The sequence below is a fragment of the Delphinus delphis genome, chromosome 13, assembly GCF_949987515.2.
Source record: "Delphinus delphis chromosome 13, mDelDel1.2, whole genome shotgun sequence".
NCBI lineage: Eukaryota > Metazoa > Chordata > Mammalia > Artiodactyla > Delphinidae > Delphinus > Delphinus delphis.
In genome coordinates this window covers 51,219,868-51,235,617 of record NC_082695.1, presented here as the reverse complement: position 1 = coordinate 51,235,617, position 15,750 = coordinate 51,219,868, and the positions used below count along the sequence as shown (strand labels likewise).

Sequence of the window (15,750 nt, the reverse complement as noted above, 5' to 3'; positions counted from 1 at the left end):
GTGTGTTTTGTGTGTTAGGTCGCACCCTAACTGTGGCCAGGATTTCTAAATTGTCTGCTACCTCCTCCTTCTCTCACTTTATTTCTCCAACTCACCCCAATTCCACTTAACATAATATTTATTTATTTATTTATTTATCTTGTTCCGGGGAGATCAAGGTATCACCACCTCCTCTGTATTTAAAAAGTGATTTCAGGGACTTCCCTGGCGGTCCAGTGGTTAAGACTCCGTGCTCCCAATGCAGGGGGCATGGGTTCGATTCCTGTTTGGGGAACTAAGATCCCACATGCTGCATGGAGCAGCCAGAAAAATAAAAATTAAAAAATTTTTTTTAAAAAAGTGACTTCAATTTCCCCTACTTCTGCTACCAGAGTTGGAGGCTGACTTCATTTCCAATCCCCTTCCCTGCTGCCTCCCACTGTCTAAATTGGATAAGCTAAACGCTCACTTCCTCAGCCTCCCTTGCAGATTAGCATGCCCATGTGATAAAGTTCAGGACAATAAATATCTCATGAAAGACTGCTGTGCGGCAGCGTCGAGGGAAATGCCCTGAGAAAGATTTTATGTATTTTGAAAAAGGACAGGGAGTCACAACTACCAGAACATCTTCCTTCTCCTTTCTTTCTGCCTTAATGCAAATGTAATACCTGGAATTGGAGTAACCATCTTGAAACCTGGAATCCTGCAACCATTAGAAGAAGCTAAGAGAACTGTACGGACCCAGCACTGAAAACTTTAAGCCACTGAACCAATGCCAGAGGCCACTTACCTCCAGAATTGTTATGTGCAAAGAAATAGACCCTGTAAAGTGAACTTCTGTTACAAATAAAAGCATTCCTAGTCCACCTTTTCTGAAAGTGCTAGGGTCCTGAGTCACTATTCCTTTTGCAAAGTGAAAGACTAACACTGGCTGAGCACAGACGTGAATTCTGACTAAACAGTGCTATTTTAACCAAGAGAGAAAAGTAGCAAGAAGAAAATCACAGAGGTGGGGGCGTAGGCTGAGAGTTGACAACCCAGCGCAATAAAGTCAAAGAAAGCAAAGAAAAGAGAAAGCCCAAGATGATTATTCAAATGCTAAAGAAATATAGAAAAAAAAATTGAAAAAGTACTCCTTTCAAACTGTGGGGCCCATAAAACTAAAAAATGTTCTACTCCACAAATCAAATCGGAGAATTCTGATTCTATTAATTTGCAATCATGCACTCCCACTGTTTGAAAAATACAAGTTCAGAACTCAATTTTTATAGTTATTTTTTGTGCTTTTTTTTTCCAGTGAATTAATTTATCTTTATGCTTCTATTTCCCTAGTTTTCACAAAGGTATAGTTACTGTCAATACATGATCATTTTTGACACTCAAAGAATCTTCAAAAAAATTATTAAAATCAAGTAAATGGGGGACTTCCCTGGTGGTCCAGTGGTTAAGATTTTACCTTCCAATGCAGGGGGTGCGGGTTCAATCCCTGGTCGGGGAGCTAAGATCCCACATGCCTTGGGGCCAAAAAACCAAAACATAAAACAGAAGCAATATTGTAACAAATTCAATAAAGACTTAAAAAATGGTCAACATCAAAAAAAAAAAATCTAAAAAAAAAAATCAAGTAAATGATGCTACTGACAATAAGGACAATCGTTCCTTTAAGCATTCACATACTCCTTTAGCTGGCAGATCCTAACTTTAGGGACAGTCACTTCTCTTTTATACCAATGTCACTGCAAAAAAACACCCAAAGATAAGTATCTACCCAGTCAAAACAAACTTCAGAAATATGCTTATTTCAACTCACATATCCCTTAAAGTACAATTCTTAAGTTAAAACACCATTTTTAATTTTACTTTCTTACAAATAATGAAATTATACATATTTACACTCACACACACATAACCCTCTCTCTAATTCTAAACCCAATAGTTTTCTCTTCCATGAGAATAGTTTGGTAGTATTATGTTGCAGTATAAACATTTATCAATTACAACATCTATAAGTTACAACGGATTTTTTTTATTTTTATGATTTCAGAATAGAATTCCTTAGGCTGTCAAAGCTTTAGCTAGAAAGAATACCAAAGACAAAGAGGGTTCAGGCTCAATTACAGTAGTAGAACGGAATTTAATAAAGTTCCAACACTACATTTTAACGCCCAAATTTCTTATTGTCTCTTTGAATTGACAAATGTGTGCTCCACAGTATAACAGCAGCAGTGGAACAGCTGGACGACTGTATCAAGCACAAAGGAAGCAACAACACATGCTGTTAAGTGTCGTTCTGATTGCCTAAAAATGGCAGCCCATGCAGATTTACTCTCTGTTATAAATTAAAACAATTATTTCTCTGGAGTTTACATTTTCTTCATGAAAGAGTCAAACTTTCTGCACGTTAAAAAAGAGTACTTTCAAAAAGGATATCTTCCCTTTCTTTTATGATCAGTTCATTCTGTTCTTCCAACTGCCTGATCTTCTTCTCAAATGATTCCTGCTCAGCTTTGAGTCTTTCTTCTGTTACTTCCTTTTCCTCACTTACTCTGAAAGAAATACAAGAGAAAAGAAAATGCCCATGAGAATAAAATAAAATATGTGCCTACAGCTGTGGTTTATCAAAACTAGATTTATTCCAGAGGTATGCTGGTTTCTTCAGGGATAATTTATGTTTTTTGAATTTTTTAAAATTAACCTTTCACAAGGCAATATTCCACACCTTTGTAATAAAATATGCATGTGGTTTTTACATCAAGAACTTTTGCAATAATCAGAACTGTCTTAAATATGGAAAGTCCTATACTTCATGGGTTCCCAATTATGATCCAAGACTGAAAAATATCGAATTTTTAAAACAAAGGTTTCACCTCTTCATTATCAAATAAGGCACAATTTATTTTGATTTAGATCTTTTTCATACTTCTATTTAAACCCTGTCAATAAAATAAACAACATATATACTACGTAAATATTGCATTAAACATACATAGGTGATTTTACTTTTTCCTGGTACTAATACCCTGCAATCTTCAGTAGCATATAAATAACTGGACTGGAATTTTTAAATGGCATTAAGATAAAAAAAGGTTTGCACATTTATTCTTAGTTCAAAAAGGGGTTATAAAGTAAAAAACACTGACCAAAAATATATATCTTTAATGCTTAACTCTGAAAGGTATTCCAACTCAATCCTATCAAAAATGGGTGGTTTCTGATAAGAGCACAGAGGGGGGAAAAAAAACTAAACATTAAAACTTACCTTAAAATGACAACCCTAATTTTCATGTTACTCTGTGAACAGAGATGCTAGCTCTGAATTTCTGTCACTGGTGATTAATTCTCCAAAGAGAGTACAACACATTTTATTCTATAAGATCACACAGGGATATGTGTTAGTGAAATCCACAGGGAAGCCAAATCTTTTCTTTGAGCATCTAAATTTATTTCCTCCCACACCTGTACTCCACCAGAACAATTTCTGAATAACATGAACTCCACAGCCTTTCCTTTGTTGCTAGCTTTCTGGTGGAGATATTAAGATCAATGAAATAACAGAATGAAAATTAGAATTTTGAATGTTCAAGAGTTGACTGCATCTTGTCTTTGAATTAATTTGTGTGAAAGTGCAGGGCATATAGTAATTTTCAAAAAATAGCTTTATTTTTTCTTGCTTATCATGACATTCCAATCATTTTCCCGACTCCTATTATTTACATTTAGCATACTACTAGGCTCATGTATGGGACTCAGGACCTTCTTTCTACGAGCATAATCTCTAATACTGATACAATTACAAGGAATCCACACAACTAAACAAGGAACAAATATACACATACGTAGAGGATTTATAATCTGGTCTCAGGTTAGCCTGCTCCCTTGTTGCCATCTCTTTATAATGCCTTCGCTATTCTTGTCATTATCCTCAACCACATTTATACTAACATCTTTCACAGTAATTCCCCACTGCCTCTTAAGTTTTTTCTAAAATTGTCAAACATTTGAACCATTAATTCATTCTATCATCCAAATCACTCCTCTTCAATCTGTCAACTGGCTTCTGAAACACCTTTGCTAGGAAACTGTTCCAGATCAAGTACACCCCCAAACTGTAAATCAGAAAACCACATACATATGGTGACTGTGGCAAAGCATGCTTATTTCTCTGGGCATCATTACTCCCACTCATAAACAAAAAAGGCTAGACAATTTTAAAAATTCCTTCCAGCTTAAGTTCTATAATTTCCTTTACTATACTATAAACATACTGGAACTATATATATGTCCTTTACAAATATGGAGAGCATTTGTAAAGAAATAAGAAAGAAGTTAACAAACATCTGGTCAGGGTACAAGGCATACAATACTGTAATCTATGCAAAAGCTACAGCCATAGGATGAAAGAGGCAGTGGAAGAGGATGACAAGAGAAATATTAAAAAGTGTAATGATGCAAAATTTCGCATGAGGTTAACGTAAAACAAAAGAAGTGATGAATCTGTAGGATTATGCATAAAAGAAAGATGAAATAGGTAATGCTATATACTGTAAGGAGAGAATAAACACTGTCAAGGTGAGAAAATATGTGGCAAGATCTCTCCCTGTTTAGATTGGTCAAATCTTACAGATGAGACTGAAGAGGAAAATCCATAAGCAGATAAGAGAAGATTTATTTTCATTTACTTATTAAAAAATATTAACTGAATGCCTACTATAGGAAAAAATAATCACAGTAAGTTTATCCAGTTATGGGATATCCGAAAGGAACCTCACAATGGCCCCTGTCATTTCAATTCCATTCATAAAAGCCAAATAAATATGAGGAATGACCCAAAGATTTGTTTGTTCAAGAAAGCAAGGCTTCCAAGGTCATAAAAACAGTAACAACAAAGTACACTGCCACATTTACCTAACATTAAAGTAAATGAAGAAAGTATGTCTAGAGACTGCCAGGTCAGAACATATACCCCAGCATTTACTTACTCCCTTTGTCAAACCTGAAGAAAATCCATGAAAACTCTAGGGATCACTGACGGCAAAAAATGTTTGTACATATATTCAATAATGCCAGTGGCTATGATGAGCTTCTCCCAAAACGTAAAGTGCTCTATCCAGAAGAACCACTCTTTCCTAAATTTAGTTTCTAGAGATATTTGAAAATTTTGTTGCTACACTATTTAAACAGGGCTTTTTTTTAAAAAAAAAAAGAAAATCTTTTCTGTTACGCTGCTATGATTAGACTACCCGTTAGCAATTATTATGCTCTGGAAGGCTATAAACTTAACAAGCTGTGTTAAGCACAAAAGGCAACACTTCTATAGGCCTATCTAAAGATATGCATGGCTTCTCTGTGGTCTATTAGCATAGTTAATAGGAGCAAGTGTATTAATACAGCCTTTAAATGCAAAGGACTTGCCAATAAAACAAACTCGAGATTTTATATCCACTCTGAAATATGTCTTCCTGTTTAATTTATGTTCAATAATATTTCCCATGAGGTGTATGTACGAGAAATTATCTGGTATCATGATCTACATTTTTTATCAAAGCATTCTCAGACCACAAAGTAACATAAAAATACCTAATCCTCTATCTCATTTAGAGTACAGCAATAAGCTAGTTAACAAAATGAGAATGTAAACACAAAAAAGGGAAATATTTGACTAATAGGATAGAAAAGTTGAAAACTCTGGTCAAGAGGATATTCCCAGTGTTGATTTGTTAATTATTTACAAGGAGGACAATAGTCTGTTCATAAAGAAATAATCATTTCAGCATTTATTTAACATCTCAGAGTACTTCTCAATTATGTCCACAAACTATACTCTTATCTAACAAGGAATGATAATTCATACACTTAGAGTTGGGTGGTTCAGCTGAAAACCATGGCAAAAAACCTGAGTTTCCTTGAAGGCTTATGTTTTAGCTTAAACATCCCTGCACATTCTGTATTTTTCTCCATAAAACAATCTTTTCTGTTTTAATATAAAAAGTTTCCCCATACCCATCTATTCTAAACTTTTTAGTAAAACTAATGTTCTAGGAAGAGATTTATTTTATGGCTTTACATATCCCCAATGTTCTTCTAGGTACTCCAGAAATGTCTTTCTACTGTGAAAGACAAGGTCAAGGCAACGAAGCTTCTATCCCAAAGAGAATTAGTTAGAGCTCACCAATGGTCAACCAGATAAATTTCTTTCCCTGATTGACATCTCACATTTGGAAGCAGAGAATGCTGGTAGCATTCTATAAATTCTCAATATTAACTTAGTGGATAAGATTTAGAGAGATTAGATGTCCTAGATTTCACAGGACATCTAGCAGACAGAAAGGGATATACTGTTTTTAAGCAAATGTAAATGCATGGTGAAAAAGAAGAGCTTTCATCATTAAAAAAATATATTTATACAAATATATATATATATGGCAGTGAAATCATCTTAATGCCCTCTTTACAAATTCTAACATTTAACTGTAATTTAAAATGTACTGTCTAAAGGAACAAAGGTGCTTTAAGAAACGAGAAACACAGCAATCTATGTCAAAAGAGCTCTAAGAACTACAAAACAACAGCAAATGAATGTAGATGCAAAAATCCTCAACAAAATACCAGCAAGCACAATCCAGGAACATTTAAAAAAAAAAAAGGATTATACATCATGCCTAACTGGAATTTAACCCAGGAATGAAAAGTTGGTTTAATAATCAAACATCAATTAATGTAATATACCATATCAATAAAATAAAGGACAAAAACCACATGATCATCTAAATAGATGCAGAAAAGGGTTTGAAAAAAATCCAACAATGATTCATGATTAAAAAAAAAAAAACCTCAGTAAATAGGAAGAAAAGGAAACTTTCTCAACCTGAAAAAGGCCATCTACGAAAAACCCACATCTAATACCATATTTAATGGTGAAAGACTAAGTGCTTTCCCCCTGTGATCACAAACAAGTCAAGGATGTCTGCTCTCGCCACTGCAAGTCAACTCTGTATTAGAGATTATAGTCAGGGCAATTAGGTAGGGAAAAGAAATAAAAGATCTAGATTCTAAAGAAAGAAGTCAAACCATCTCTATTTTACGTGACACAATTTTGTACACAGAAAATCTAAAAAATCCACTTAAAAACTATTACAACTAATAAAGGAGTTCAGCAAGGTTACAGGATAAAAGATTAATATACAAAAGTCAACTATATGTTTATACAATGATAGTGAACAACCCCCAAAAGAAATTAAGGAACCAATTCCATGTACGTCTGCATCAAGAAAAATAAAATACAAAGGAATAAATTCAACAGAAGAAGCAAGACCTGTACACTGAAAACTATGAAAACATTGTCAAAAGAAATTAAACACCTGTATTAATGGAAAGACATTCCATGTTCATGACTGGAAGACTTAACATTGTTAAGATGGCAGTACTCCCCACATTGATCTTCAGATTCAACTCAATCTCTATTAAAATCTCAGCAGGTTTATTTGCAGAAATTAACAAATTGATCCAATCCTAAAACTCATATGGAAATGAAAGGGACTCAGATAACCTAAAATATTCCTGAAAAAGGAGAAAAAGATGGGGATCTCACCCTTGCCAATTTTAAAACCCACTACAAAACTACAATAATCAAGAGTGTGGTACTGGCATAAAAACAGACATATAGATGAATTAAACATAAATAAACACTCATTTTTATAATAAACTGATTTTTCAACCAGGGTAACAAGAAAATCAAAGGGAAAGAACAGTCTTTTCAACATGCAGTGCAGGGAGAACTTGCTATCCACATGCAAAAGAATAAAGTTGGGCCCCTATAACTCACAGCATTTACAAAAATTAACTCTAAATGAATTAAAGACCAAGATGTGAGAGCTAAAACTATAAACTCTTGGAAGAAAATATTGGCATAAATCTTCACAACCTTGAATTAGGCAATGGTTTCTTAGATATGACACCAAAAACACAAGCAACAACAACAAAAATAAATTGGACTTCATCAAAACTTAAAAACATTTGTGCTTCAAACGACACCATCAAGAAAGTGAAAAACAATGCACAGAATGGGATCAATTTTTGCAAATAATATATCTGATAAAGGACTTGTAAATGGAATATATAAAGAACACTGAGAACTCGACAATAAGAAGACAACCTGGACTTCCCTGGTGGCACAGTGGTTAAGAATCCACCTGCCAACGCAGGGGACACAGGTTCGAACCCTGGTCCAGGAAGACCCCACATGCCGCGGAGCAACTAAGCCCTGTTGCCACAACTACTGAGCCTGCACTCTAGAGCCCACGTGCCACAACTACTGAGCCTGGGTGTCACAACTACTGAAGCCCGCATGCCTAGAACCTGTGCTCCGCAACAAGAGAAGCCACTGCAATAAGAAGCCTGTGCACCACAACGAAGCGTAGCCCCCACTCGCTGCAACTAGAGAAAGCCTGAACACAGCAACGAAGACTCAATGCAGCCAATAAATAAATAAATATTAAATAAAAAAGACAACCCAATTTAAAAGGATCTGAATAGATATTTCTTCAAAGAAGATACACAAATAGACAAAAAGTACATGGAAATATGTTCAGCATCATTAGCCATTATGTAAAAGGACAGATAAGAACCTTCACAGATTTCTGGTGGAAACATAAAACGGTGCAGCCTCTCTGGAAAACAGTCTGGCAGTTCCTCAAAAAGTTAAACAGAGTTACTAGTTGACCCAGCATTCCTAGACATGTACCCAAGAGAAATGAAAATGTATGTCCACACAAAAACTTACACACAGGGCTTCCCTGGTGGCGCAGTGGTTGAGAGTCCACCTGCTGATGCAGAGGACACGGGTTCGTGCCCCGGTCTGGGAAGATCCCACATGCCGCGGAGCGGCTGGGCCCGTGAGCCATGGCCATTGAGCCTGCGCATCCAGAGCCTGTGCTCCGCAACGGGAGAGGCCACAACAGTGAGAGGCCCGCGTATCGCAAAAAAAAAAAACCTTACACATATATGTTCACAGCAGCATTATCCATAATAATAAAAAGTATAAATAACCCAAATGCCATCAATAAATGAATAGATAAGTTAAATGTGGTACTGCCTATAAAATTTAATATTATTTGGCAATAAACAGAAATGAGATACTAATACATGCTACCACAGAAATAAACCTTGAAGTTATCATGCTAAGTTAAAGAAACTAGTTTAAAAAGACTACATATTATATAATTCTATGTATATGAAATATCCAAAATAGGCAAATTCATTGAGACAAAACTAAAGAGTGGTTGTCTAGGGCCAGGAAGGTTGGTGAGAAGTGAGGAGTGACTGCTAATGGGTACAGGATTTCATTCTGATGTAATGAGAATGTTCTAAAATTGATTGTGGTGATGACTGCACAACTCTGTGAATACACTTTAAAAAAACTGAAAAATAAATCAAAGGAATCCAAATTGGGAAGAAAGAAGTAAAACTGTCACTGTTTGCAGATGATATGATACTATACATAGAAAATCCTAAAGATGCCACCAAAAAACTACTAGAACTCATCAATGAGCTCGGTAAAGTTGCAAGATACAAAATTAATATTCAGAAATATGTCACATTTCTATACACAAACAACGAACTATCAGAAAGAGAAAATAAGGAAAAAATCCCATTTACAACTGCATCAAAAAGAATAAAAAACCTAGGAATGAACCAACCTAAAGAGGTAAAAGACCTGTACTCAGAAAACCATGAGACACTGATGAAAGAAACTGAGGACAACACAAACAGATGGAAAGATATGCTGTGTTCGTGTAATGGAAGAATTAATATTGCTAAAATGACCGTATTACCCAAGGTAATTTACAGATTCAATGCAATCCCTATCAAAATACAAAGGACATTTTCACAGAACTAGAACAAATAATTTTTAAAAATTGTATGGAAACACAAAAGACCCCGAATAGCCAAAACAATCTTGAAAAAGAAGAACAGAACTGGAGAAATCACACTGCCTTACTTCAGACTATACTACATAGCTGCACTAATCAAAACAGTATGGTGCTGGCATAAAAAAAGACATTTAGATCAAAGGAACAGAATAAAGAGTCCAGAAATAAACCCATACACTTATGGTCAGTTAATCTACAACAAAGGAAGCAAGAATATACAATGGAGAAAAAACAGTCTCTTCAGTAAATGGTGCTCGGAAAACTGGACAACTACATGTAAAAGAATGAAATTAGAACATTCTCTAACACCATACACAAAAATAAACTCAAAGTGGATTAAAGACCTAAATGTAACACCAGAAACCATAAAACTCCTAGAAGAAAATACAGGCAGAACACTCTTTGACATAAATCGTAACAATATTTATGGATCTATCCCCTAAAGCAGAAGAAACAAAAGCAAAAATAAACAAACGGGACCTAATTAAACTTAAAAGCTTTTGCACAGCAAAGGAAACCATCTACAAAACGAAAAGACAACCTACCGAATGGGAGAAAATATTTGCAAATGATATGACTGATAAGGGGTTAATATTCAAAATGTATAAACAGCTTATACTCAACATCAAAAAAGCAAACAACCTGATTAAAAAATGGGCAGAAGATCTGAATAGACATTTTTCCAAAGAAGACATACAGATGGCTTACAGGCACATGAAAAGATGCTCAACATTGTTAATCATCAGGGAAATGCAAGTTAAAACCACAATAAGATATTACCTCACACCTGTCAGCATGGCTACCATCAAAAAGAACACAAGTAACATGTACCTCTGAAACTTATACAATATTGTACATCAACTATACCTAAAATAAGAAGTCTGAGATGAAAGGTGGAATGCATGATTTCCCCTAAAATTAATATAATAGTTAAGACATCAAAAATGGAAATGACAAAAATGAATCTGAATACAGGAAGAAAGATCAGGTATAGAGAAAACTGATAAAAAAAAACATGTTGCTTTAAAAGAATAAAACACATTTTCCAAGGAACAAAGCATAAGAGGCAGCATGATATGTAATACTTAAAGCTGTGAGATGTCTGACAATTTAAATTCATGTTTAAATTTGAACCCCCCAAAAGTTAACATTCTAATATTCACTGGTTATTTCTTTCAGTTCAAGTATATACTCATTTTATGAAGCAGCCATAATAATTTTCTTTTTTTTTTTTTTTTCGGTACACGGGCCTCTCACTGTTGTGGTCTCTCCCGTTGCGGAGCACAGGCTCTGGACGCGCAGGCCCAGCAGCCATGGCTCACGGGCCCAGCCACTCCGCAGCATGTGGGATCTTCCCAGACCAGGGCACGAACCCGTGTCCCCTGCATCGCCAAGCGGACTCTCAACCACTGTGCCACCAGGGAAGCCCCATAATAATCTTAATACCAAAATCTAACAAGGACTTATGGAAAACAAAAATTATAGTCCAATCTATCTAATAAATATAGCGGAAAAAATCCTAAAAAACAATTAGCAAAGCAAATCCAGTGTTACAAAAAGAAAATATATCCAAGTTCAGTTTAGCCCAGGAAGGCAAGATTTATTTAAGAGTTGAAAATTAACTGATGTAATTCACCATATTAATAGAATAAAGGAGAAATCTTACATAATCATCTCTAAATGCAGAAAAGGCATTTGTCAAACTTCACCTTATTCATAAAAACTCTTCTACAATCTAGGAACTGAAGGAACTTCTTCAATCTAATAAAGAACATCCATGAAAAACCTCCAGTATCGTATCTATGAGGATGAAAAAAGAGCACTTTGTCCCTTTCCTTGTACTTTAGGAATAAGGCAAGAGTGTCAACTATTACTACCTCTATTCAATAATGATTGGAGGTCCTAGCCAGTGCAATAATGCAAGAAAATAAAATAAAATGCATACAGATTGGAAAGAAGTAAAATTTTATGTGCCAATGATATGACTGTTATGTAAACAATGTTAAGGAATCAGAGAACATATAGCAGAACAAGTAAATTTAGGAAAATCACAATGTTATTGCGGTAGCCAGCCTCTAAAATGGGTCCTGGTGATCCTTGTCTCTTGCTATTCATGTCCTTCTTTAATTCCCTCCCCTTGAGTATGGACTGACCTAGTGATTATCAAAGTTAACTGAATGTAACTTCTGAAACTAGATTACCAAAATATAGTGACTTCTGTCTTGATTGTTCTTGCTTACTCTGATGGGAGCCAGTTGCCAAGTTGTAATCTACCATATGGAAAGGCCCTTGAAACAAGAAACTAAGGGAGGCCTCTAGCCAATAGTCAGCAAGGAACTGAGAAACTCAGTCTCAGGAAGACATAATTGGAAATTGTAGGAAGGAGAAGTAATACATGTGATGGTAGAAAGTTTACCAACATCCTTAGAAATGTGGAAAGGAGGAAATGTGCCTAATGAACTGGGTAACTAATCTAAGGAGATTTCCAAGTAAAGTGTTGAAAGTGCTGCCTGGTTTCTTCCTGGTGTTTACAGTAAATTGGGAGAAGAGAGAGATAAGTTGAAGGAAAGACTATTAAACCAAAATGAGGCAGGATTTTCATAGTTTCAAAAATTCTCAGCCTCTCCAGATAGCAAAACTGCTAAAATTAAGAAATGTCTTCTGAGTAGATTTCAAAACCAGGACACTGCCAGGAAAAACAAGCTCTGGAGATAAAGACTAGGTAATAACTTCTTTTGAAGACCTCAGAAACATCAAAGTTGATGCCTCAATAGAGTCAAACGAAAAGCACTTTAAAGACATTAAGGTTGGGTCTCACAAATTCTCTCAAACAATGGGGCCTCTGGGAAGCTTACTAGTATTTTAAATGGCTAAAATTTTGTGATAATGTTAGGCAGCCATAGATAACTAATACAGATTTTAACATTAATCAGTCACTTTAAACTCCTCATCAGATCATTCCACCTGCATCTGCTGCTTTATCTCTTTCCAACATGTTGTTTCCTCTTGCCTTTTCATATACTCATAGTTTTATTAATATCTGGATATCTTGGGTAGGACAGTAGTAACTGAGGCAAATAATTTCTATGCTTGGTAATGAGCAGACTTTTCCTTTGGCCAGGTGTTTAGGGTAGAGGTTGTATTTATCTAATCACATGTTAGGCAGGTTTAAGGTTTACTGTTGCTACGGTTACCCTCAGTACACCACAGGCTTCAAATTCCTCTAGGCACAATCACCCCCTCAAGTGGACCAGATGTTTTCTTCAATGTCTGCTCCACCCTTAGCTTTCAGTTTTCCCCTCTAGAGGGTCTGTCTCTTGTGAGGTTCTCATTAGTATTCAACTGCTACTTTTTTTTTTTTTTTTTTGCGGTACGCGGGCCTCTCACTGTGTGGCCTCTCCCGTTGCGGAGCACAGGCTCCGGATGCGCAGGCTCAACGGCCATGGCTCACGGGCCCAGCCGCTCCGCGGCATGTGGGATCTTCCCGGAACGGGGCACGAACCCGTGTCCCCTGCATCGGCAGGCGGACTCTCAACCACTGCGCCACCAGGGAAGCCCTCAACTGCTACTTTTATTAGACACTTATTAGTCTAGGGATGGGGGTCTGGATTGGAGTGGTATTCTCTATTATTCTAATTAGGCTTGTGCTAATCAGACTGTATGCCTGAGTCTTACAAGTGCTCCTGTCTCTCCTCCATAGTTCTGTGATCAGCATGTAACCCTGCCCTCCCACCAAGTTATTTTCTGCTTACCCCCAACTTCAGTGTTGGTTTTTTTTGATCTTTTTTCTTTATTTTTTTTATACAGCAGGTTCTTATTAGTTATCTATTTTATACATATTAGTGTATATATGTCAATCCCAATCTCCCAGTTTATCCCACCTCCACCACCCGCTTCAGTGGTTTTTACCAGTGCCATATAGGCTACATTTTACAGAATCCCTCTTCCTAAACTTACGGTTTTTGTTACATAGCAAAGATACAGAAGGATCCATGAAATATTTTGCGCACTTTCCATAACAACTGTTGTTCCTCCTCCCAGGCCTGTACCAGGAGGGATGCTTTATCAGGACTCTCATCAAGTGGGGCCTATGGAGAAAAAGTTTGCAAGAGAGTTCAAGCTGCCCCTATACTTGCTGCCCTAGGGGGCTCCCTATTCTTACCTGCCCACATCTGGCCTCTACCAATTTGTTGCCTATTGTAGCTGAAATGTTCTTACCCATTTCCAGAGGTGTCTGCCCCATGTAAGCTAGTGCTCACACCTCATCTTTCCCTGTAGGCACAGGTCTCTCCTGAGATTTTGAGTTAACTGGTTGAACTGAGCGTTCTGTTTCAAGAAATGTCCAGAGCTTGCAGTTTGTTCCACATTTTTTTTTTTTTTTTTTTTTTTTTGCGGTACGCGGGCCTCTCACTGCTGTGGCCTCTCCCGTTGCGGAGCACAGTCTCCGGACACGCAGGCTCAGCGGCCATGGCTCACGGGCCCAGCCGCTCCGCGGCATGTGGGATCTTCCCAGATCGGGGCACAACCCATGTCCCCTGCATCGGCAGGCAGACTCTCAACCACTGCGCCACCAGGGAAGCCCTCCACTTTATTTTTAAGTGTAAGGTTGGGAGCAACATTCTTTACAGTCATGTAGACTTAGCTACATAATTATTTATACATATTTATATATTAGGTTTTGCTCCTGTTAAATTAAACAAGGAGGCCATTAGACTGAGGTGCTTCTCGTACCTTAGCAGCCTACTTAAGCAAACCAAAACCTATGCCTATAATGTGCCAAGATTAAGAAGTCAAAACCCAGGACTTACCTGGTGGCGCAGTGGCTAAGACTCTGTGCTCCCAATGCAGGGGGCGTGAGTTCGATCCCTAATCAGGGAACTAGATCCCACATGCTGCAACTAAAAGATCCTGCATGCCACAAGTAAAAGATCCTGCATGCTGCAACTAAGACCCAACATAGCCAAATAAATAAATATTTTTTAAAAAAAGAAATAAAAACCCAAGAACAACCTGTCACAAACAGCCACCTAGGTTTTCCCAAATAAGGCAACTGCTTAAGCTACAGCCAATCAAATACTTTCCTTGCTTTGCTTCTGAGCTTGCTTTATAATAAAGTCTCTCCCCTCACTCTTGTGCGTAGAGGGCTCCCAACGACTTCCGGTTCAAGGCTGCCCTATTTGATTTTTGCTCAAATAAAGTCTTAAAAATGTGATATGCCTCAATTTATTTTTGAAAACTCTTATTTTCCTCCCAATTTTCAAAGCTGGAACAATTTTAGCAACAAAATAACTATAACATTAGATTATAACCCATAGAACTATGATATTTATTAATGTTAAAAGATAACCTGAGGCATTATTACATTACCCACAGGAGCTAGGAAAGAGATTTTTACAGAGAAGGGGTGGAAGCCAAGCAAGGAGAGTATTTTCCTGGCTACAGTGTAAGCAACTGCCTTATTTAGGAAAGCCTAGGTGGCTGTTTGTTATGGGTTGTCCTTCGGTTTTGATTTCTTAACCTTGAGGCATTAAAGGTATAGGTTTCGGTTTGCTTATTTAGGCTGCTAAAGCATTAAAACCTCCTCAGGCTAATGACCTCCTTATTTAATTAATTTAATATTACTTTAAAAGGAGAAAAATAGCTTCACAGTGAAAAAACCTGGCAGAAGCTACCTTAATCATGCGATCAAGGTTAATATCATCAGTAAAAAGACATATTAATTTCAGGTAGCCCCTGCTATGACATACTGGAAAGGCACATCACTTCTGTGGTATTCTTGCCAAAAATGCATAATCTGAATCTAATCAAGAGAAAACACTAGACAAATCCATATTGAGAGACA

The 15,750-nt window shown here is 36.7% G+C and overlaps 1 protein-coding gene across 1 annotated transcript in view; it reads right to left on the bottom strand.

Moving 5' to 3' along the window:
* Positions 1-15,750, bottom strand: part of KIAA1328 (KIAA1328 ortholog) — a 385,660-nt gene that overhangs the window by 328,179 nt on the left and 41,731 nt on the right. The window contains exon 5 of the mRNA XM_060028920.1: positions 2,410-2,525. Within this exon, the coding sequence (XP_059884903.1) occupies positions 2,410-2,525 (116 nt within the window). The remainder of the gene's footprint in view (positions 1-2,409; positions 2,526-15,750) is intronic.